This window comes from Scatophagus argus, chromosome 22, assembly GCF_020382885.2.
Source record: "Scatophagus argus isolate fScaArg1 chromosome 22, fScaArg1.pri, whole genome shotgun sequence".
In the NCBI taxonomy this organism is placed as follows: domain Eukaryota; kingdom Metazoa; phylum Chordata; class Actinopteri; family Scatophagidae; genus Scatophagus; species Scatophagus argus.
Genome location: NC_058514.1, coordinates 496,402 through 521,016, shown reverse-complemented (window position 1 = coordinate 521,016; position 24,615 = coordinate 496,402). Strand labels below are relative to the sequence as shown.

Genomic DNA, 24,615 nt, shown 5'->3' with positions numbered 1-24,615 from the left:
CGCTGTGTTTTCTGATCTCCACTGCATTATTAATGAGCATTTTAAAGTGAAAATATTAAGGGATTCATTTGAAACATGCTGATTGACATTTGATGTTTATTTATTGGACTGGAAAGCTGATTGGTAATCAGTCGATGTTGGTTTTCCATTAAACTCGGACTGTCGTGCATCTTGTTCGCATGACGAGCTGCGGCTCAGTGGTGACATGCAGAAAATACCTCCTCACGTTCATATCCGCTCAGCTTTCAGTCCTGAGACGTTCATGTTCTCTTTGTCCATAATCACCATTCAGATGTTACCTGACTGTTTGAACAGCCTGTAAATAAAGAAAAATCCTCTCAAAGACTGAACGGCTTTCATCTGCTCGTCCTCGTGAGCTGAGGGAAAACGATTAGATAATAAACTGTGGTGTTCTGTGTCAACAGTCTGCTGTCGATTGTAAAACATTGACTTTTGACTTGTCATAATGAACTTGAGAAGTTTGTTTTAGAGCTTGTTTTACTGTGAGTGTTTTTATTACTTTAATTCTATTTTGACTTTGAGTCACACGAGGTATCCTGCTGCCCTGGCTGTTGACTGACAGGCGGCGGTTTGGTCTGCAGGCTCGCTCGCTCTCGTCCAATCAGGAAGCTGCTGGATGAGCTCTGAAAACGATCCCAGAGTCGGAAGTTAGGCGTCTGCATGTTCCACTGATGTACAGTAAGGCAGAAAATACTTCAACATGATCATACGTATGTGGATGCCCATTTGCACCAGGAAAAGAAATCATCTCAATTTTGTCTTTGTCTAATTAGCTAACGAGCAGATTCTGGGTTACGACCTCAAATTCTTACCCGAGTACGTCCTAACTGTGATTTAGTGCCAGCAGTTGTGTTGTTTTCGTTGTGTATTGTGCCGATGCGGATCAGAATCCTCCTCACTGATGCGGACTCAGAGTCCGTCTGTGGGAAAACTGAAATCTTTCTAACTTAAAAAACCACAGTCTTCTCTTCTCCAACACTCTTTGTTGTCTTCTCTCCCTCCCATCAGCACCATTGTTGGGTTCCCATAGCTACCAGCCTGTTGGAAAATCACTGTCTCCGCGGTGCTGCGGTTGCCATGGCGACGTGCTGCGACAGCAACCCCGTCAGCATCGGACCAATAATTGTGGCTGGACGGCATCGTTTCCTTTTTTAGAGCAGGCGTGCTGCGGTAACAGAGAGAGAGCAGATCGTCACGGTGTGAAGGTCAATGGCTAACAACAGTCTGTGAAAATATTAATCAGTAACAATTGATCAATGAAGCCATCTGGTCTGATCAGCAGCAGCAGCACTGAGAGACAAAAAATCACCTTAGAAGCCTTTAACACTCACCTGTGATGGGAAGGGGAGGAAGAGGAAGGCGCTTCAGTGTACCTAAGAAAATACCTGCAAAGCAAAAAAAAAACAAAAAAGCAGTGTAGCAGAATGAAAGTTGTTGTAGTGCCCCCAAGAGCCTGAAATGATCACTGCACCTAATAACTAAGCTGTTGGATGGATTAAAATGAAAAGACAGCATTACCATTGTGGGAAAGAAATGCAAAGATTGGCCTCGGGGTGGCGCCAGATCAAAGGGTTTGTCCTCTGTATGGTGGCCATTTTAGGACATTTAAGACTCTTGGATCAACTATGATAAGTCTGTGTTGGACTTTGTGAGCCGTTCTTTCACAAAATGACAACATTAGCATGTTAGCGCTAACCACAATTCTGTAGTTTCAGCCACTTCAAAATAAACTCATACAAACCTTTATTCTTTATTTTATTTTATCATCCACAGCCAACTGAATTTAAACAAGCATTTTTCTTAGACTCTTAAAAGAATAAAACTGCAGTAAATAAATAAATAATATGAATTTAGTGAAATTATAAATTCCATTAGTTCCATCAGTTTTCATCAGTATCTGGTAGTTTTAATCAGGGTGATATGAAGCATGGTGGCCGTGGGGGACTGGTTTTCAGCCTGGGGCCCCAGAGCAGTTTTGCCCGCCCCTGTTGGTCAGAAAACATTCATCCTCCTTTTCATCAGCTGCAGCTTCATCCTCCAGCACCTCTGTGGAGACGACACACAGACCGACAGACGGGTGGTCAGAGAGACAGTTGGAACGACCAGGCTGCCTTCACGGACCCCTCCTCCTCCTCCTCCTCCTCCTCCTCCTCCTGCTGCTGCTGCTGCTCTGAATCACGGAAAAACACCAACATGAAGCGTTTCTTAATGCTCGGATGAGATGCGGTGAGTCCGCCTCTGAAAGGCAGCACTGAACCCCAGAAACACGCGTCAGTGTGCGGACTGAGAAGCTGCTTTCATCTTATTTCCTCCGCGGTGTTTCATGTGGTTTCTCACGGTTTTGCTCGTCCCGCATCGGCCGCCCGTCGCGGAGGCTGAGACGCAGCAGCGGACATGTCGCCCAGGCCTCCATCAGCCGTCTGCTCGTCTGATCTCCATCCGATTTCTGCAGGATGGAGTCGGTGTGTTGAAGGCAGGACGTGAAGCAGAGAGGCTCTAATGTAAGATGGAGTCGTTTCTATCGTCCACATGTGTGCATCTTTAACATTTCTGTGTTGTTTATCTCAGGTTTTCCGGCAGGTACACGAGTGCAGTAAAAGTACATTTACTCAAGTACTGTCCGTCAGCAGTGTGGTGGTGGAGGCCATTAAACAGGATCCTGAAATGCTTCATGTTTGAATTCAAATGACAGCCGAGTGTTGGACTCGGGAGCTGATGGAGCTGACGGAGCTGATGCTGGTCCTCAGTGTTTTTCCATGAGGGGTTTAACTCTGAGCTGATCTCAGGTCAGATTTAAGGGAGTCTGCGGACACGAAGATGTTTCAACTGATTTTAAGTTAGTTGAATTAAAAACTGCAAAGCTGTAAACGTGTTGTGTGTACAGACCGAGTAAATGACTCGACCATCCTACTGGTTCTTCATACAGTGTACTGTAATATATGTAGTACAGGGGTGCAATGTAACAGTAATCTAATACTGCACTTCAGTACAAATTGAAGGTACTTGAAACAATCTGAATTAATTGACAGAAAAATAATTGATTTCATTTTACATTAAAAACAAGATGACTTGATTAGCATATGAACCAGTTAAAATGAGCTTAAATTCTGCTAGAAACACAAGTCATGAAATGGTAGTTAAATTGTTGTAACAGTAATGAATGAGTGTGAGGTCATCAGCAGAGTGTCGGTGCAGAGTTTCTGCTTTCTGACTGCTTTTAGAGGAAAATTAGACAGGCTGAAACTGTACTCGTTGGCAGCAAAAGCCTGTGATGCTGTCAGAAATATTCAATATTTGCTGAATATTATTTTCTCTGTCAGACAAAATATTTTCTTTCAGCAATGGACAGATTTTGCTGCACTTTAGAGGTGAATAGAAACAGAACAGAAGGGAAATATCTTGAAGATTGTCAGAATTCATTTTGCACTGACTGATTTATTGATTGACTTTCAGCTTTAAGTGTATTATCATTTCAAACATTTTCCTCTTTTAGCCCTACTTTACTGTTTTCACGTGTGCTCGTGTTGTTCTGGTTTGTGAATGTAACTCAAGTCTTCTCCTCCAGTCCAGTGTGCGTCTGGTTTCACCTGCTCATCATCAGTCAGAATGGATGAGGTTGCTAAGGGGGAAATCCAGCAAAGTAAACACAAAGGCGGTGACAAACAGGGAGCTTCTCCCTCTGGGCTTATTCACATCGTTAATGGGCGACCTGAGGGGGGAGCAGGATCTCAGTAGACGCTGAACTGGATCCCTGTGAAGGATTAATGAAATCAGCCGGCAGCACAGGCTGTGAATTAGCTGCTGCCGACGGGTTAGAGGTGGTTATATCTGTGGTTATATTTAGACAAAGGCTGAAGTGAAGCTCAAAGGTGCAGGCATAATGGAAACATTATTCAGTGTTTCAAAGCATCACTCTGATTGCTAGGACATTAATAAAAGTGCAAACGGTTCAGTTTCTTGAGAGCTGACGTTTCCCCAGACGATTTCAGAAGAGGAACCACGTCTTCATTAGACGCTTCCCTCCGTTGCTAAAAGCCCTTGACAGCTTGCTGAGGCGTGTTGCTGTAGCTGTCAGCGATGTTGGCTTTCTTAATTAGAAACGACCCCATCAGTCCTGTATATATCTTATTCTTATCTTCGTTAGCGCTAACGGTAGAGCATCCTTACCAGGGCTCTTTAAGCATTACAGAACATCATGTTTATACCAGCTCACCAATTAACTGACTAACCAATCTGACAACCTGCCCTTCCACCTACCGCCCAGCCTACCTACATACCAACTGACTGCCAACCGACCGACCTACCGACTCACCAACCACAACCAAAACCTCTGCTCACCAAATCCACCTTTAGCTGTGTATGTCTGCATGTTATTGTGCTAAAGGTGGATGTTTCTTTGTCTCCACAGCTCCTCTCTGGTGCAGCAGCGTAGCTATGGTGTATGCCCAGGCATCCAACACAGTTGGTGTCAATCCCTCGCTTTACTCTCCATCATTCACTTATCAGATGTCATTTAACTCTTCTGAGAGGGAAAACTCCACTGTCCTGGCCACCTCACCCACGACTCCCCTCTGCAGCCTCGAGGACTCGTCCTCCTGCCAGCTGAACAGGACCTCCGTCTCCTATGAGCTGACTTCAGGCGAGGTTGCCGTCCTGGGCCTGGTGTTTGGGGTTCTCTGGCTGGTCTCCATCCTGGGAAATGCTCTTGTTTGCCTGGTCATCCACCGGAGCCGACGGACTCAGTCCACCACCAACTACTTTGTGGTGTCTATGGCCTGTGCAGACCTGCTCACGAGCCTGGGCTGCGCACCCTTCATCCTCCTGCAGGTCGCCTCAGGAGGATGGCCGCTGAGCACCGCTGCCTGCAAGGCTGTCCGCTACCTGCAGCACCTCTGCCCAGGTGTGCAGGTCTACGTCCTGCTTTCCATCTCTGTAGACCGCTTCTACACGATCGTCTACCCTCTGAGCTTCAAGGTATCCAGAGAGAAAGCGAAGAAGATGATCCTGGCCTCATGGCTGTTTGACGCAGCCTTTGTGTCACCCTGCATCTTCTTCTATGGTTCAACATCTACAGGCAACAGTCACTGTGACTTTTTCCTTCCAGACAGCTGGGGCAGTATAGCTTATGCAGCAGTTCATCTCCTGTTTGGGTTTCTGGTCCCAGTGGCACTGATCATGTCATTCTACCAGCGGGTGGTTCGCTACATCTGGAGGATCAGCGCTGATGGTCACACGGTACGCCGGACAATGAACATTGTCCCACGGACTAAAGTCAAGACCATCAAGATGTTTCTCATGCTTAATTCGGTTTTCTTCCTCACCTGGACACCCTTCTTCATCGCCCAGCTGTGGCACCCGAAGGAGTCTGATGGACCCACGAGGCAGGGGCTGCTGTTCTTCGCAGCCATCGCATGGATCTCCTTCAGCTCCACGGCGTCCAAGCCAACCCTGTACTCTGTCTACAATGCAAACTTCAGAAGGGGCATGAGGGAGACCTTCTGCATGTCATCCATGAAATGCTACCGCAGTAATGCATACACCATCACTGCAAGCTCCCGGATGGCCAAAAAGAACTACGTCGGGGTGGTGGACGGCTCAGTGCAAGCAAAGACCATCTCAAAGGACTCAGTTTACAACACATTTGACCGAGAGGCAAACGAAAAGAAGGTAGCCTGGCCCACTAATGCCAATCCTCCCAATACTTTTGTCTAAGTGAATTTGGACAGTTTAAAAACTGTGAACATACGAAAGTGAGGTTTGACACTTTATTCTTCAACAGCACAATGTCAGAGTTGGCAGGTGAGTTAGCTGGAAACTGTTAGCCACGTATTCAACCAAGACAAAAGCTCACAGACATGTTCAGTTTGTATAAAGGGCTTTTTTTCTCTGATGTACACCTTCGGGCAGCCATATTGGAGGTTCTGAACAGTTGTGAACAGTTAGCCGTTTTTATACTTCAGATTTGAACTCATTTCTGTGCCGTGATTTGATGCATCAGATTTTGTGTATTGATGGAGTCGTTTGTTAGCCAGCTAATCATAGTTTGTGGCCATCTATCAGTGATCTATTGTAAATGTATCAGATCTGCAGTAATGTATGTGGAAGCTAACATTAGTTGTGGCTCCTAGCCTAATGCTAACATTGACCTCACTGCTTTGCTGCATTAGGAGTAGTTGTGCGCTGCCCTGAATCTGCAGTTTGTGCAGTTTAACTGAGCTGAGTAATGTTAAGTAACCGACACTGTAGAGTTGCAAAGAGTAACGGGAGTTTTCAGGGTTTCAGATGTAAAAGTTCATTTTCTTTAAACAATGCAGCTGACTTAAAATGCTTCATATTCTGTTGTGTGCTCTGCTGACCGCTGAACATCAAGATTACATCAAGAAACCTGTTAAAACCATTTAAATTCACCTAAAAATTCTGGAGTTCTTAATGGATTTGGCAGCATTGTGTCCTCAGATGTAAACCGTGAGGTCCAGTACAGAAGCAACACGACCAGACACGACCTGGAGGCAAAGTGGAAAATACCTTCTCGGCTCAGTAGAGCGCAGAAGTGTCTCTGCTAGCTGCTGTTTGGGAGACTGTTTCTTCCAAGAGGTTTTCTTAAATGTCATGGAAAGCTGAATGTCATCCCTTTGGGAAGCCAGTGACTCCTAAACACATCAGTCAGATTAGATATAGCAGAGACAAATATCTGCACATAGATCATACAATAGCAGAATTATGCCTCCGTTTCTGTCCTTGTAAGGACCTCTCGGCTGCATTGGCTCAGCAGTTGGGTTTCTAAGCTAAATGCTGATTTTGGATTTGGATTTTAGTTTCTGTTTAGGAACAATTTTACTGCAGTACTTTTTTATTTCATATTTTTTGCTTCCAAGCATTCATGATATTTTTGAACTGCATGTTTAAGCCAACAAAGAGGAGTTCTTCAAGGACTCAGTAACTAGCATAACAAGCTAATTAGCTATGTACGTGCTGGCTACATGTGTGAAATATAGCAGAAAAATGACCATACAAAACGTCATTTCTAATTTCTTGATAAGGTTTCTCATTAAATACACATTCACAGCGAGCCCCATAAAGTAGCAAAGAAACGTCGTGTGCACAACATGTAAAGTTTCAGCCAAGCGGTGGCTTTACAGTTTGACTATCAGAGGAAAACATTTCACCAAACACAACAAGCTTTGCCTTTTTCTAGCTTTTTCAGATGGTTACTAACACCAGTTCACCAGCTGAATCACACATAGATGTTCTTAAATATATTACAGGACTTCTCAGGACTTCAACTCTTAGGTGTCAATGGCAATGAAAAAAGATTTAGGTGGGAACTCATTTGTAGTATTTATCACTTTACTTAGATGTTGATTTCTTCTAGTGCCCATTTGAACTTGGTATAAAAACAGTAAGACTCTGATGCTGCTGTGCCACAATCTTTTCAAGGGTCTATTAACCTTCTGCCTGCAGGAGCCCACCGACCGTGACACGCCACCGTGGCAAAATGAATGAAACTCAACAGGTTCTTCATCTTTTCAGTGTGGTGGTAGATTCGCCAACAAAGTAAGATCTTGTCAGATTGTTTGTCTGTCTGTCCCTTCTCATGAAGGTGGTAGGTGCACCTTGAGGGGGCGTTTCTTCAAAACTGGCTCCAGTATCCACTTGGACTCCAGAACGATGGTGGTCCAATGTCACAGTGATCTCACAGAACATGTTTGTGTGCACTAATTATGACAACATTTCACACAAATGTCTTACAGGTTAAAACGATCAGATTATGTACATGCTCTTATTTTAAAGAGGATGAACATTTTTGCAGGTTAATGAAGCTTCTGCAGCACCAGAGTCTGATCATCTGTCCAAAGAGAATTCCCACCTGTCTCACTTTACCTGCTTGTAAAACACACTGTGTGCTGAAACTGTCTGTGAAGGTCCATGCTTTATTAAATCATGAGATGCTTACACATTGCTTAGTGTTTTATCATTTAGTGAATTAACAAAAAAGCCCAGTCATGCTGTCCCAATGTGATTTCTGTTTAATACATTTCTATGTTTAACCACAGGCTCCTTCTTTTTACCACTGAATCTGAAGTCTGCCTTTGCTGATGACCAAAACGCTCCTCAGTCTGTATGGCAGCACAGCAGGTTTCATTAAAGCAATCACTGGATGTCCAGGTAAAATGATGTATGATTTTTATGATTAATTGATTAGTCTATAAAATGCCAAAAAGTCCAAAGTGACGTCTGTAAGTTGCTTCGTTTGTCCAACAAACCGTCCAAAACCCAAACACTCTTTATTTACTGTCATACAGGAAAAAAAGCAGCAAATCAAGAAGCAGCAACCAGCAAATGTCTCTAAAAACTAGTCATAAAAATGCTAAAATATCTTAAATGGCGTCAATCGACAACCGATCCGATCGTCTGACTACAGAGTGACGTTAAATTGCAGCAGCTTCCTGTTCAACATGCAGTGTTGGTTCCCTCTAGTGGCCGCCAGTGGGGTCGACAGCAGCTAATGAGACTCGTGCATCAGTTAAACACTTTTATTTATTTGCTTTGAGAAACATTTCAGACAGATTCTGTAGCAAAGCCTCAGCCTACAATCATCACAAAGTGCTTCTTCCAAATTTAACAAAGTGCGCACATTTTCGTCACATCGCTGACAAAACCAAAGAGCTTAAAAAATGTCAGTCAGACATGAAACAAGCGAACGAGAAGCTGCTGTCACTGCTGCCGTTTCACCCTGACGAAGCCGTCGGCTCAGACAGGAAGTAAAGTCCAACTCGCTGTGCTGAAACAGCCAACAAACTGAGCAGGTACAAAATACAAATACAAAAATATATCCATCCTCATCGCTGTACATTTTGATTCTTTGTCCTCCCTCTTGTGATTTCTACTTTAATGTTACAACAGGAAGGACGTCTTACTGTTTGGACATAATCAGTCACATTTAAGATGTGTATAAATACATCATGAAGGGCAGCAAAAGCCAGGAAAACAAGATTAAACTGAAACCACACACATTTAACAACGTGACAGATGAATCACAATAAGTACTAAAATCTAAAGTCTGACTAACCTTAAAAGTAAACCTTTTAAACGCTGTGGACACACAAACAGGGAGGGAAACCTGTCAGGTGCACTTTCACTGCAAGCACGAAGAAGTGAAAGTCACCTTCATCTCGATTTTATTTTGGGAAAATTCACGTCACTTGTTTTGGTTTGCACGATTATTGTTGAGTGAACCAGTTAGCATTTTTCCAACACCAAACTGTAAATTCCCGACCATCTCAAACACAGTTTATTCACGTCTTTAGCAACCAAAAGTCCACCTGCAGTCAAACCTCCACTAGAATTCATTTTGTTTTCCCATCGTCCTGTTTCTGGTGATCGAACGTAACCCCACAGAGACACGGGGGTTCAGGTCGACTTTCAGGATGGGTCATTTCATAAAGTGAGTATTTTGAGGTGATTCATTAGCGACTGATGGAGGACAGACAGATGAAAATGTGTGCTGAAGCTTAAACTGATCAGGGATCAGCTATGTAAGAGCAGCTTAACGTGTCAAAGGTTACATGTTAGAAAATAAGGAGGTTGTCATCCTGCGACTACTAACGAACTCTGTGCTGTTTCGTCGTCTCTTCCGTCTCCGTCCTCAGCTTCAGCCCTGACCGCTGCTGCTCACGCTGTTCTTGTTGCTCTTGGACGTCTTGTTGCTGCCGCCGCCTTGAGGCATTTTCTGGTCGTCTCCGGTCAGCAAGGCTTTGATCTCTGAGGGGATCTTCCCCTGGTCCATGGCTGAACACCACTGCTTGTACTGCAGCAGAAAAACAACACAGATTCAGAATTCGAACCGGCAGCTGCTTGTGTGACTCCTTCTGGGACGACTTAATTGTTAGCGACCGATAAAAATAAAACGAACTAACAATCACGTCTGTGCAGCTTCTTAGGGGAGCCTGACAGAAAGTGTGGGGTCATTAACAAACGCACTCTGGATCAGACCAGCGGAGGTTACCTGCAGGCTGAACTCAGCCAGAGCTGCAAAGATCGCACCCTTAATCAATTAGTCAGTCCAAAGAAAATTTGTCTGCAACTGTTTAGACGACCGATTAATCATTTCAGTCAAAAATGTCCAACAGTTCGTCCCAGCGTTCTGATTTAACAACAGCCCTGAGTGTGCAGTCACAGACTTTTCTCATGTTTGTCTTATTCGGTTTTGACAAAACACGTAAGAGAAAACCTCCAGTTTGACTAATATGTGAAATGTGTCTTTACCATCTCCAGCTCCTCTCGCAGGGCACAGATGGCTCGCTCCTTACTGGAAACCAGCTCCTCCAAGTACTGGTACCTCAGCTTCTTCCTCGCTCTGCACTCTCTCGCGCTCTGGCGGCTTCGCTCCAGTTTGGCCTTCAGGTCAATTTTAGCAGGTTTGCGGCCTCGTTTGCCAGGTTTCTTCACTTTACCAGCCACCATCTGACAACGCAGAGTCAACACATGTCGAATTCATTATGATCTGCTCATGCAGTGTTGACCAGGTTGAGTTTCTCATGTTTCAACGAACTATCACATCCACCTCCATCAGACACAGAGGGTCATGACTGCATCCCCTCACCTGTTCAGGTCAGTCCACCTGTTCCATTACCTGATCAAAACAGCACAGACTGGAGAATAACAGCTGAGCATAAAGATTACAACTGTAAAGATCAAGCGGGATTAACCTCATCACTCAAATCTTCTGTAATTCACTCCATTTAAAAGGAGCAAATGAGTGGAAGGCCGGACGCCTTAACCCGAGTCAAACAGACCTGAGATCTGCTCTGGTTTTACGTGTGCCAGGTGTACCTTATGAACAGGCCACGCGGTATGTCGTGCGTGTCCTGTGGAGGAACCCGAAGCAGCTAACACTGAACTGTGTTTCTGTTTGAACCGCGACATTCGCACACTCGACTTCACAAGCTACAAGCTAGTCAGCTAGCGTCACAGTTAGCTAGCGTTCATTGTGCCACACCGAGCCCCAGCAGCGAGCTGACGTGAGGACGGTTACCAACTTCATCACCGACGCAGTCACCGACCGACTTAACACTGACTCGATTAGCTGCGTTAACCACGGAGCAGCCTTCAGCCTCTTACCTTGTTATCATCCATTTTGTTGGACGCTACCGTGCTGGCAGCTGCTCGGGTTAGCCACAGCCAGCTAACAGCTCCGAGAAGAGACAAACCGCGGCCTAAAGACGGCGGCGACGGCACAGACGCACACTCAGTCCGCCTTAACAGCCGAAAACTAACCGAGACGATGAGTGCGAAGTTGTTTTTCTGTGTTTACATCGCGTTTCCTGTTGACGTAACGTGGTTACGTCACCTCTGCTCGCTGCGTTTTTTCCCAATAAACCTTTATTGAATTGAAAGAATGTACAGTGTACAATCAGAGAGCAAACAGGCAGACACAGACTAGTCTTATCGTAGTTCTGCTCGTATCTTTTAAAATGACTGACAGAATTGTTATCACGCTATTCTGAACTATTTTTCATTTTATTTCTGATTTTTTTTTACATAAAAGTCTTCCTGTTGCAGCTCAGTTACACCTGATAAGTTGTTATGTTGTGCTCAGATCCAGAGATCCAGTACTGTTGAGATGAGCAGCAGCAGTGGTGGGAAAGCTGGGCAGCTAATGTGAACTAAACAGCAGCTCCATCGACCAGATTCACAACAACAACAACAACAACAACAACAACACAATACCAGGAGGTTCACGGACGCTCCGGGTGTTTCTGCTGTCACTCACACTTCGCTGTGGCAGTCAGGGGTCCCCGTCGATCATCATGGCCCACATGTAAATATGTGTCATATGATGAATTGTGCACATTTTTCTCGAATGTGAATTTATTTTACGTTCTGAACATGATGTAAATGTTTTCATATGGTGCCTTTTATTGCGATTAGCCTAACGTTGGTGTCTTCCAGCTCTGAGCTTTGATCAGTTCATTCCCATTCATCAGTCTGAGTTAACCATGCATGCTAATTGCTCCAGTATGAAAAACTTTTCAGTTGTCTTCGGCCTTCATCACACCCATTGTCCTCAGTCTGCCTGCTGTCCAGTAACTGCAGGTTCAGGAGGGAAGTTAAAAACTGCATGACACTCAGCAGCTGCAGTCCCATGCAATGTAGTGAAGTGCATCTGAAGAGTGAAGTGATTGCTGTGTTTCAGATAAAGTGAACAAACAGCATGTGACAGTGAATCTGATTTGAATCAGAGAAGTGATTCTTCACAATGTTTTGTCTTCTTTTGTCCAACCAACAGCTGAAAACCCAAAGACTCTTTATTTACTGTCAGAAGTGACAAAGAAAAGAATCTCGTATCTTGTATCAAATCCTGACATTTAAGGAGCATTTTTGATTGTTGAGTGTACTCCTCTTGGCTGTAGCCTACTCACTATGTTGCTCGCCCCCTCAGCTCTGGAAAACCGGTGAAACAGTGAAGCCGAAATTCAGGTGATGTTATTTGGATGTTATCTGTGCAGTAGTTCCTGTCCAAACACCTGTCAGAGCCAATCAGAAGCAGCATTCAGCAGTCAGTCATGCTGTTTCAGCCCCCCTAATAGCAAAAAAGAACTAATTAAAACCAAACTGATCAGAAAAATGAACATTTGAACAAACATCAGTGAGATAAGAACTGCCTAAAATGACAGAAAACGTCTTTGGAACAAAGTTTTGACGTTTTGTCGTGTGCTTTGAGGTTTCAGTTTGGCACATGTCCCATCTGCTCACACAAAGGGGGAGGGGCTTATGAGCTGTACTGCAGCCAGCCACCAGGGGGCGTACACGTATTTGGCTTCACTGTTGTGGAGTTCTCAAGTCGACCATTTTATGGACTACTTGAGTAAATAAACGCAGTTATATTTCACCCCTGCTGCCACTTAGCCTTTAGCTAATCAGTGCCGAACTTTCTATGCTGTTTGTTTTTTTTTTCCTGCCGGCTCAGTTTGACGCTGCCTGCGCCTTTAAGAAGCCCGTGGAGTTCGTTTGACTGGAGCTCGGATGACGACATCCTTTTATTTTTAACGCAGTGACCTCATCTCTTATGGCAGCAGGAGGACTTCACCGACCGAGTCACCGTCTTCTCTCTTTAGCCTCAACTTTGTCCCTGACCAAAGTGTAACCTCGCCGTTAAATCGGGTCCATCTCCGTCTGTGGAGCAGCCCGCACGGCTGAGCGGCCGTCCGGACTTTGGACGTCGAATTTTCTAGCGGTGAGTTAACCGACATGTCCGTTTCGAGTGTAAATCGGCATCAGGTGAAGTTAAAGTTGTGTTGACGGGGCCTAAAGTCAAAGTTTAGTTCGTGTGTCTGCTGAAGACGACGTGAACACCGTGTGTGGACGTTTGGCGACACGAAGACGGAGCAGGAAAATGTCGCTTTTTGTGGTGGTTTTGTCGGTTGGCCTGGCGCTCGGTCGGTCGTTAACATCGGAACAGACCGACAAAATGTCAGAGCTAACGTTAACGTGTGAAAATGTCGCCTAAACACACCTACAGGTTCATCCACACACTCATTCAGCCACTCTGCTGTTTACTCAACTTCATGTGAGCTGACGTTGAAGTCAGCCTCACCTTTCCATTAGTGAGCAGACTGCTTATTAAAGCTACTTTAACACCGTCTGAAACGCTCTTATGTTCCCAGTCAGTGTGTAGGATTCATTAGGAGAAAAATCATGAAATTTTAACATGACGTTTGTGTCCGTTTCTCTTGATACACAAAGCTGTTAAAACTGTTAATTAGCTGAAGTTAAACGTGAGTCCCTTTGTGGTCGCCAACAAATTGGAGGCAAATTGTGTTGAGCCACACGGTGCAGTTGACTTCTGAGCAGGATGAAACCACAGGCTGACAGTAAGGCGAAAGCTTGTTTTTACACGAGTTTCATTTAAAATCTTTAAATCTTTTTAGTGGAGACGTGTTGACTGTTGGGATGTCCTGTGGTTTACGTCCCAGTAAACTGAGTATTTGGGGGTTTTGGTGGACATTTGTTGACCCCACCTTGGAGATTTTCACAAGTTTCTGACATTTTATTGACTAAGCAGTTCGTTTAAAATGAAAATTGACAGATTAATGAAAATGATGTTTTTAAAGGTGGGATGCATTCAGGAACTATTTGTGAGTAAAAATTGGCCTTACTTGCCCACCTTTCATTAAAACACTACTTGTTACAACATTTGATGTTTCATGGTCCTGAATCTACCAAAATGCTGATTGTAAGACTCCAAACTTGCCTCATTGAAGGGATATATTTTTATTTTCGCTTTCAGCTGTGGTGTCAGTGAGGTCTGTCGTGGTTAAAACGTACGTTTGGTGAGTCATCACTGACGCCAGATCAGATTAAAGCAGCGGGGCCTGAACTTGACAAACCGAAACTTAACGCAAACGCCTGCAAGTGAAATGGATCCTTAATTGACTTCCTGTCAGTCTACTCGCCACGCTCAGATTATGAAAAACAAATGATCATAATTATGCCTCCCTCATATTTAAAGAACATTTGTACCTCACAAAAAGTTAATCATAATACTCAGTGTTTGTATCATCATTGGCCCTTTGATGACTAACTGACGTTTTATTGCATCCTGTGATTTTAGTCGAGGCTCATTGAGGAAGTTGGCGTTGAGCTCTGACAACTGATGGGTTTGTTTTTCTCTGCGAGGGATTTAAAGGTCACTCTGAAACGCAAAAATCAGTGTGTGTGTGTGTGTGTGAGCTGTGTAGATCAGGTGTGGCATCGACAGCTGCTGTCTGTGGCGGTTGGACGGGATGCTGTGCGTCCGCGTTTGGCTGAGACGCCTCAGTCTGTTCGTCCACAGGCAGGAGGACGCACAGCACTGTGAGTGTGTACACTGTGTAGTGTGCAGAACATACAGAACCTGCTGAGGTACAGGACTTTGGTTCTGCTCTTCAGTGCGTTCCTGGGGGGCGGATGGTGATGGACGGTGGGTCAGACCGTCGTTCAGTGTTCTCTGATTTCAGCTTCTGTCAGTATCTTGAACGCAACACAAACACAGAGACGATGGAGGACGTTGAAGGGATGGCTGCCGATAAAGCCAGGAGAGTCTTTGAAATCAAGTGTCAGACAGCGCCCCTTCAGTCTGACCAATCAGAGCTCAGCAGCTCACTCCGTCTTTTAGTGTCGGCTCGGCTCATTGGGCCCTCAGGCGTGATGAAACCAAAACCAGCACCAGGTACCGTCTGCAGCCACAGCTTTGGAGGACAGACTTTGCTTTCCTGCCAGTCCACGAAGAGCCACCAGAACAGCTCCTGCTCTTAACGAATGACTTTGATCTTTGTTTTTAATAACTGAATCATCAGATGACTTTACATTTCATTGATGTCATTACTTTTAGATTTCATTTGTTATCTTCACCTGTGCAGCAGACGGCTCGCGGCTCTGCCTGTGTTGACTGTTGGCTGAGGTGAGAGCTGAACCCGTCTGATGTCAGCGAGGGGTTGAAGTTCTCTGATTGGCCGCTGTCACAGCCGAGTCGTTAACCTTTGGTCCGAGTCGGCCGACGGGTTGGGCTCCCACGCGCACCTGCCACAGGTGTGATGAGGAAACAGCCTGCTCACTTTACCTGAGGGAGTTTGAACTGTCTGCTGATTAAAATGGCCGCTTGTCTTCCCGCACTAAATTTGATGTAATGAACGCGTGAAAAGATGCACAGGAGCCTTCGCTGAGTTGAACATGTCTGCCCGTGAAAAGGTTTTTAGTGCTGAGTCACTGGATGAGCTGCAGAGGAAGCTGGGGGGGGGGGCGGGCTGAGGTCTGCTGAGATGCCCCCTCTGGGATTCAGACTCTGGTCTGCTGTTGTTAACCAAACAAACAAACAAACAAACAAACAAACATTTCTTATCTGGCTGCTGTGGCAGGATTCTCACTCGTCTCGTCCTCTGCAGATCTCAGACCGTCTGTCCGTCTCCTGTAAGTCGCTCTTTTACTCGCCTGAGATGCGATGAAGGATTCATTTTTAGACCATCAGGTGTCTGCATGTGGTCGGGGTGATTATCGCTGCCACGATGAGCCGAGTCACGGGTCGATTTATCAAAACAGAATTTGTTTTGAACTATTTTGATAATCCGTTAATCGTTTCAGTTGTGTTTCAAAATATCAGACATTATTGTGCTGCTTTTCCATCATTTTGTTGTCTTTACTTTTCTTCAATAATATATTTGTTATTGGTATTTCTATTTGTTATTAATCTGTAATGGAACACATAAATTAATCTGTTTGGTTTGTCAGATCGTGTTAACACTTAAGCAAACTTTAGTGCATTTCGACAAAGTGACCCCAGCTCGTTTGGTTTCATTCTGTCCACCCACTCCCACCTCTGTGGACCGGACTTGTCATGGGCCGGACTCGTCATGGACCGGAGTCTTCATGAACTGTACTCCTCATGGGCCGGAGTCTTCATGAACTGTACTCCTCATGGGCCGGAGTCCTCATGGGCCGGACTCGTCATGGACCGGAGTCTTCATGAACTGTACTCCTCATGGGCCGGAGTCTTCATGAACTGTACTCCTCATGGGCCGGAGTCCTCATGGGCCGGACTCGTCATGGACCGGAGTCTTCATGAACTGTACTCCTCATGGGCCGGACTCCTCATGGGCCGGAGTCTTCATGGGCCGGACTCACGTGTCAGATGGGACGTGATAAGAGCACGATGCCATCTGTTTGAAGCTTTCTGTAGCCGGTAGTTTGGCTGGGATCAGATGTGTGCAGAGGAACATCCCGGCTTGATGAAGCAGAACTGAATCACATTTATTGTGGTTTATGGTGTGAAGTGGAACACGATGTTAGAGACGTGGCCTTGGGCTCCAGCTGCTCGTCTGGAGGCTTCAGACCTTCAGAGAACTTGAACTGGTTCATGGCACACACAGTGTGTGTGTGTGTGTGTGTGTGTGTGTGTGTGTGTGTGTGTGTGTGTGTGTGTGTGTGCACGCACAGGGTGAACATGTTTGGGGATTTTCTTCATGCCGTTGTCGACGGTGTGAACATGCTGGTTGTACAACACGAGGGAATTTCCTGCTGCTGAGCTCTGAGTCAGTCTGATGTTTAAGAGGAAGTGAAAAAGCTGAACCCTGATCAGGGTTTATCATTAAACCCTCTTTCACTTGTATTTGGAAGGGCGTTAATATTGATCAAATAACTTTTAGTAACCGTAATGAACTGATGAACGCTCCTGCAGGTGGCGCTCTCTTCTTTGTTTTGTGAACATGGAGATCTAGAACAGGAAGCTTTGAAAGGTTAGCCTGTGTGTTCGTGCTCTCCAGCAGGTGAACCCTCAGCTTTTTGGCGGCCTCCTCACCTTGTGCCCTCCGGTCACTCACTCGTGACCCCTGATCTCTGAGCTGTGAGCAGTTTTGTTCAGTGGAGGAAGATCACAGATCATGTTGTAAGAGGACTGACTGAGTGTTTTGACTGAGAATACAAACGAATATCCGACATTTAATGATCGTGTGCTTGACACGGTGGTGAACCTCGGCCCATCTTCTCATACCCTGTCAGGATCCTCTCAGCTGTTGAACCGGTTTAACTGGGGACTCTTCCAGACTGGGGTTTTCTGAGCAGCACACAGCTTTCCCATATTAACAAAAAGGTGGAACCTTAAACGTGTTGGGATCAGCAGGTCTTTGTCTTCTGTTTTATGTGTTTAACCTCAGCTTTCTGAAAGGCTCTTTACCTGTTAGGTGCAGCAGGACCACCTGACTGTGTGACATCACAGAGCCTCTGAAGCCAGAGCTAACTGAGCGTCCTTCTTCTGTTCCAGTCCAGCATGAAGACCAGCGTCGAGCTGCAGGGGGACGTCATCAGGGCCCAGTCTATGAGGAAAGACGCCTTCGGTTTCACGCCAGCAAAAGACTCAACACACACTTCAGCTGCCGCACACTCTTGCACACACTCATACACAACAGACAGTTAGTTACAGGGGTTTGGGCACCCTTTTTGTCTGTCTGTCTGTCTGTCTGCCTGTCTGTCTGTCTGTCTGTCTCTCACCCCGGGGTTTTGGGCTGCTGAGCACCATCAGTATGACATCATACCCGACCGACACAATGGAGCTCTTCATCCTCTGAGGTTCTCTCGCCAGGCTGCGTCACTGTGCTGGACCCGCTGGCCTGGGACTCCCAGGAGGAGGAGGGAGAGGGGGAGGAGGACTGCGAAGTAGGGAGGGAGGGGGGTGGGGGGGTGGGGAGGGAAGGGAAGGGAAGGGAAGGGAAGGGAAGGGAAGGGAAGTAAAGTAGTTTGACATGTCGGAGCCTCCTGTGGGACCAGGATCATGGGCCAGGTCAGGGTCCGGGACGCTAAGGCCTGGAGTGGTGCGGCCCATCGGACCAGAGGCTCTGGTGGCCCTGCTGGAGGGGGGGCTGGACCGGGTGGTGCTGATAGACAGCCGACCTTTCGTGGACTACAATGCCTCGCACATCCTGGAGGCGGTGAACGTGAACTGTTCCAAGCTGATGAAGAGGAGGCTGCAGCAGGACAAAGTCCAGATCGCTGAGCTGCTGCAGCACTCGGCCAAGAAGAAGGTAAGCACAGTGGGCTCAGGCTCAGGCTCAGGCGCTTTACATGGCGCCAGTTCACAACCACAGTTATCTCATGACGCTTTCTAATAAGAGCAGGTCGAGACCAAACTCTTTGACTACATTTTGTGATACAGAGAACCCAACAAAACCCCCGTGAGCCCGCAGTGGGCTGGCTTTAAAGCTCTGACTTTAAACAGGCAGAAACCTCAGAGCAGACCCCGACTGCCGCTGCTGCACCCTGGCAGCTCGCTCTCAGGTCCTGACGCGGCGCCCGGATAGTAAACACTGTGGGAGGTTTATCATCACTGTGGCTGTGTGGACAAAACAAAGCTCATAACTGTGAGTCAGGAAGTCACCTGCACAGGTCGACGCAGCATCACAGCAGGCCGAGGGTGAAACTGTGTCTCATACTGACTCGAGTCAGCCAAAATAACGTATACACACATCAGGAATACAGGGTAATGCCATCTGCTGGGAAAACATCGTGCGACAGTACAGTGATATCCTAATTTGATCAAACTTGGAAAGAGGTATCTATATGTACAGAAGTACTTATACAAATTATATATTTATGTTTTTCTTTTCCTGATGTGTGTATACATTATTTTGGCTGACTGTGTGTGTGTGTGTGTGTGTGTGTGTGTGTGTGTGTGTATATAATATATAATACGTGTCTGTCTCTGTGTGTGTTGCAGTTGGAGCTGCAGGACGATCAGGAGGTTGTTGTGTACGATCAGAGTTCTTCAGATCCGGCTGCTCTCGGCTCCGACTCCTTCCTCAGCGTCCTGTTGGTTAAGCTGGAGAAGAGCTTCCCCTCCGTTCACCTGCTCTCAGGTCGGTCCGAGTCCCACCGTTTGTCCATAAGGTTTATCACCCGCTTTAGTTTTCGCACTCTTCAATTAACTGTCACGGATGACACAGTCTGTCCACGTCCCCCCCGTGAGGCCGAAGGTCCCCCAGTCCATCCTGGTCCGAGTCAGAGGGTTATTTAAGTCCGAGCAGCGTCCGTGTTGTTTGTGATGAGGCAGTTCATTAGTTCAGCTGCTCGACTGCCGACGTCCTCCCTTCTTTCCACTGAGGCTCGTGTTATGTAACCGTGATGTAATGCTGCACCGATGACTCCGCCCGCCGGCGCACAAAACACAAAGACTTGTGGGCTTCCTAAAATCACTCAGTCTAAGGTTTAACAGTCGCACAACAAGAGCTGCTATCTGCCTTGAGTAAACGAGGAACCTGATAATAATAAAGACTTCAACAGGAGGGGAAGCTCTGAAGGGAAGTACAAAGAAAAAAAGTTGAGCGTAATCTGCTGTGTGGTGTTTATTCTGACTCAGTCCACACACACACACACACACACACACACACACACACACCGTCCTGCTGCCCACACTCACCACAGCACCAGGTGTGGATTCATCCACCACTCTAAATAGTCCCCAACAAATGTTTTCTCTGGTTCCCAGCTGAGGAAACCTTTCTTAAACATTTACGTCTTTAGTAGGAACCAATGGCAGCTGAGCGACTCAGACAGGAAGTCAGACAGCACTGACAGGCGCTGAGGCTGATGTGAGATTTGTTGACGAGGAGAATACAGACAAACTTAATGATAAATTACAGGAGCCATCACAGTCATCAGCTAAGATCAGCATGTTGCTGATAATAAATAATCATATTGATTCACAGAACGAGATGGGAGGTGTGATAGAAATGTTGAAATATGATGAGTTACATCATGTGACTCGCTTCAGAGGCTTGTTGCCTGGCAACAAGTGTAGAAGCTGATGCATCTAACCAAACTGACTAGAGCTCAAGGCGGGTTCTCAGGTTCTGATGCGTTTGCTCCTCTCAGGTGGGTTCTCTGAGTTCTCCCACCTGTTTCCTGGTCTGTGTGAGGGGAAGTCGGCTCTTGTCCCCTCCTGCATCTCTCAGCCCTGCCTGCCCGTCACCAACATCGGCCCGACCCGCATCCTGCCTCACCTGTACCTGGGCTGCCAGAGAGACGTCCTCAACAAGGTGCCACGCACACACAGCTGATCCAGGATTAACACAGCAGTGGGAGGGTGAGAACAGCCTGGACCCTGACTCATCCTGGTTTTTTTGGTCTCCAGGATCTGATGCAGCAGAACGACATCGCTTACGTCCTGAACGCCAGTAACACCTGCCCCAAACCTGACTTCATCCCAGAGTCTCACTTCCTGAGAGTTCCCGTCAACGACTCCTTCTGTGAGAAGATCCTGCCCTGGCTGGACAGATCAGTGGAGTTCATAGGTCAGCGCTCACTTCCTGTATCAGAGAAATGACCCTTCACTGTCCTGTGAGTTTAGTATTGTCAGATAAGAACTGTGTGCGTGTGTTTCAGAGAAGGCCAAAGCCTCCAACGCTCGGGTCCTGGTTCACTGCCTGGCTGGAATCTCGCGCTCCGCCACCATCGCCATCGCCTACATCATGAAGAGGATGGACCTGTCGCTGGACGAGGCGTACAGGTGGGCATCGTCTACATTCGGGTTCACTTTTTCCTTACATGCCGAATCCTACATTTCCCATAATGCAACCGAAGGGCCTTCCAGGCTTTCTGCTACTTTCAGTGTTTGTTTGCTCCCTTTTCCAAAACTGACCTGAAATCAGTTTGATTCCTGTTTGATGTTCACTGTGCACATTCCTCTGCTCACAGGTCTGTGCTAATGAGTCCAGAGCCTCATTAACCCGCTGATTAATCTGTCCTCCGTGTCACTGTTAATTACAGACACAGTCGTGATTCACACTAATGATGGACGCCTGCATTCTTTGTGTTTCTCAGGTTTGTGAAGGAGAAGAGGCCCACCATCTCTCCTAACTTCAACTTTCTGGGTCAGCTGCTGGACTTTGAGAAGAAGATCAAAAGTCCTCACGGTACTGAAAACAAACTCAAGTCCCTCCATCATCTCGAGTCCAGCAGCGAGGTCCCAGCTCAGCCTGAGGACCCGGAGCCTCCAGCCTGTCCGGAGGCCCCTGTGGGCCCCGGCCTGGCCCTGCTGGAGCCCCTCACCCTGCCCTGTGTTTTAGACGACGCCCCTGAGGAGCGTCTGCTGGCTCAGGCCCTCAGTGGCCTGCAGCTCAGCGACGGTGCCGAGGACAACGCCCGGCTGAAGCGCTCCTTCTCTCTGGACATCAAGTCATACGGCGAGCCGGGTGGGAGTGCTCCTCACCGGGTGTTTGTCCCTCACAGTGGCTCAGGAGACGCCGCCGAGTACTACAAAACGTCCAGCTTCAAAGAGCCTGCCAGTAAACCCTGCCAGTTCTCCCCGGTGGAGGAGGTTTCAGAGCAGTCCACTCCAGAGCAGAGCCCCGACAAGGAGGAGGCCGACGGACCGGAGCGACTCACGCCGCCGACCTCCGGTGGCTTCACCAAACCTCAGCCCGCTGCTCCCAGCTGTTCGCACCAGCTGCACCGGAGCGGCAGCATGGAGGAGAACGCCACCAGCTTCCTGTTCGGCCTCTCACGCAGCCAGCAGCACCTGGCCAAGCCGGGATCCGGCGGGGCCCTGAAAGGCTGGCACTCGGACATCCTGCTGGGCCCCGTCACTGTCTCCACCACCTCTCTGGCCAGCGGCTGGTACCTTGCCTCCGACTCCACACGCTTCTACTCCACCTCGGCCATCCTGAGCGGCGGCAGCTTCGCGGCCTACAGCTGCGGCCACGGCCTGGAGGCGGTGCAGCGGCGCAGCCGGCAGAGGACGGGAGACCGCGGTGACTCGAGGAGGAGCTGGCACGAAGAGAGCAGCTTCGAGAAGCAGCTGAAGAGACGCAGCTGTCAGATGGAGTTTGGAGACGGGATGACGGACAGCAGGTCCAGAGAGGAGATGGGGAAGGTGGGGAGTCAGTCGAGCTTCTCCGGCAGCATGGAGATCATCGAGGTGTCCTGAAACTGATCCTCGGACAGTTTGCGAAACGTCCCGCTTGGTCACGACGAGTCTGACTGAAGCTGCTTCAGTGTCGTGGGGAGGAGCGGGCAACGCACATCGGCTGCTGGGCCGAGTGTCGAGAGACTCTGATGTGACACAGCAGTTCAGGCGTGAGCTCCACACCGATTGGCCCAAATATAAGATGATGTTTTTGTCTTCAGCAGAGTTTGGGGCGTCTCGCATTGGAGGAGCAGACGGCTTCAGGCCGACTGGACGAGGCTGCCAGTCGGCTTATGGTGAGCGTGTTAGAGTCCGTCAGCCCCGAAAGCATTCAGGTAGTCCAGTTCAACCTGCAGGAGATAAATTCTTGACAAGTGAAAATGAGTTGAAGGAAGAACCAGAAACCATCTTATGTTTGGGCCCCTGTGGTATGACGTGCTGCTCGATACGAGGAGAAACGCAGAACATCAGCAGCGACCTGCAGAGCGGTTGACACCTGAACTGACCGCAGACACGTCCTTCTACAGTCCGTCAGAAACCAAACGGCTGAATCCAAATGATCTCATCAGTTCAACCTGCCGTCATGGCAACACGTCCGGGAGCCATAATGACAGTAGAACATGAAGCACCGCGGCTGATACTGCTACTGAGTATTATGAAGTAGTATTAATGTAGTAGTTGTGTCACAGGGGTTCTTAAGATGCACACACACACACACACACAATAAAAATCGTAAAACTGAAGTGTTAGCTGTCAAACAGCTGCTTGAACTCCATAAAGATCAAAGTGTTGTGAGCAGGTTCAGTTATGAGCCAAAAACGAGAGGCTTTGATTGCTTCCTGTTTCCTTTTGATTTTCTGACAACTTTTAGTTGATTTGATTTTAAAAACGTCTCAAACTGCACGTTTTTCCGTTGTTTTTTGCGTATGTGTTGGCCTGTTTGTTCGCAGCAGAGTCAGAGTCTGAATTTGGTTTTGGTGTGATCAGGAACACGTCCCCACGCATCCCCAGACGTGATGACAGTGAACACATCACAGGAGGGCGTCTGGATGAGTTTTGCTGTAGTGTGACCACAGACAACAGAGCTGCAGGTGTGCGCTCACCTGTCGACCGGGCGGCAGGGATCAGCTCAGGTTTCTGGAGGACAAGCGGACTGCTGACCGAGTGATTTGTCAGTCGGAAGGTGTTGCTGATGTGTGCGACTTTATTTATGCCTTTGAATGTTTCGTCTGGGTTGTGAAGTAGAGCTGCTCTTCGTCTGTTGGGATGATGAGGATGAGGAAGACTGGACCAGCAGTACCTCACAGAGACGTTTGAGGTGGCTCAGTGGCAGGTGAAGCCTCAGGTGGACTTACCAGACTGGGGCCAGAGGATCAGTGATGGACAGCGAGTTGAGGTGTGGACTCACTCTGGTTCATGTTGCACTACTGTGGTTTGGATCTGATTAAACTTGTACAAAGCAGTAAGAGAACGACTGAGTTTGTTTTCCTGTCTTAAAGGAATAATCTGCTCAACATCATCTGACAACCTTCAAAGATTATTTGTCCTCACCTTGTTATGGAGTAGAGGTGTTGGACACGGCTCTGTCTGAGTCTTTGTGTGCGTGATAATATTTCAGTCCTGTTTTCTGCTCTGCTGCTCGTTCTCCATGTTTACCTGTGGAATTACCTGAATATAGAAGATTAAATTCACAGAGCGGTCGGAAAACTGACACTAAATGCGATGTGGTTTTTAAAGCTGCTGTTAGTGGACTCTGTTCTCCCACAGCGCAGTGCACTAAGGAGATGATGGATGATGATGACAAACTGGATGGTGGTGAAATGGCAGAAAGAGAAAACAAAAATGAGTATTAAAGCTTAGGAAGCCATTTTGACTCCTCTGAATTGTTCAGGTAAAAAACATGAATGAGGTGTTATGAGCTGAGAATGAAGAACTTTAGCATAAGGGTTTTTTCTTTTTTTAGTTAAAACTCCACTGACGTCACACTGAGCTTCATGACAGAAAACTGGCGGAGTGACCCTTTAGAAGCGGTTCTAAAGCGTTGATTCCACAGCGCCCTCTGCCGGACAAACTAATGACTCCGTTTACGTGTTAACATACACCTGATGTCAGAGGATTGATTGATCTGGATCAAACACAGACTGAACATACACTGAAAATCACCG

General features: G+C 47.1%; 3 protein-coding genes and 1 long non-coding RNA gene across 5 annotated transcripts; 2 read left to right on the top strand and 2 right to left on the bottom strand.

The window, feature by feature from the left end:
- Positions 1 to 2: 2 nt before the first annotated feature.
- Positions 3 to 963, bottom strand: LOC124053537. Its single transcript, XR_006842183.1, has 2 exons — positions 834 to 963; positions 3 to 644 (listed from the first exon to the last, which is right to left on the bottom strand). It is a non-coding gene; the product is annotated as an uncharacterized LOC124053537 (long non-coding RNA).
- A 202-nt stretch (positions 964 to 1,165) lies between these two features.
- Positions 1,166 to 7,972, top strand: gpr19 (G protein-coupled receptor 19). 2 transcript variants are annotated; one of them, XM_046378779.1, is made up of 2 exons: positions 1,166 to 2,522; positions 4,430 to 7,972. In XM_046378779.1, the coding sequence occupies exon 2, from the start codon at positions 4,456 to 4,458 to the stop codon at positions 5,731 to 5,733; it is 1,278 nt and encodes a 425-aa protein (XP_046234735.1). In that variant the 5' UTR covers positions 1,166 to 2,522; positions 4,430 to 4,455; the 3' UTR covers positions 5,734 to 7,972. The 2 variants fall into 2 exon arrangements, with proteins under 2 accessions (XP_046234735.1, XP_046234736.1); XM_046378780.1 differs by having other exon boundaries at positions 1,166 to 2,807.
- Positions 7,973 to 8,541: 569 nt separating this feature from the next.
- crebl2 (cAMP responsive element binding protein-like 2) lies at positions 8,542 to 11,363 on the bottom strand. Its single transcript, XM_046378781.1, has 3 exons — positions 11,143 to 11,363; positions 10,288 to 10,485; positions 8,542 to 9,829 (listed from the first exon to the last, which is right to left on the bottom strand). Exons 1-3 carry the CDS (start codon positions 11,155 to 11,157, stop codon positions 9,674 to 9,676), a joined length of 369 nt encoding a protein of 122 aa, XP_046234737.1. The 5' UTR covers positions 11,158 to 11,363; the 3' UTR covers positions 8,542 to 9,673.
- A 6,896-nt stretch (positions 11,364 to 18,259) lies between these two features.
- Positions 18,260 to 23,916, top strand: dusp16 (dual specificity phosphatase 16). The gene is made up of 6 exons (XM_046379256.1): positions 18,260 to 18,572; positions 19,265 to 19,403; positions 20,419 to 20,582; positions 20,678 to 20,837; positions 20,929 to 21,052; positions 21,367 to 23,916. Exons 1-6 carry the CDS (start codon positions 18,294 to 18,296, stop codon positions 22,469 to 22,471), a joined length of 1,971 nt encoding a protein of 656 aa, XP_046235212.1. The 5' UTR covers positions 18,260 to 18,293; the 3' UTR covers positions 22,472 to 23,916.
- The last annotated feature ends 699 nt before the right edge of the window (positions 23,917 to 24,615 follow it).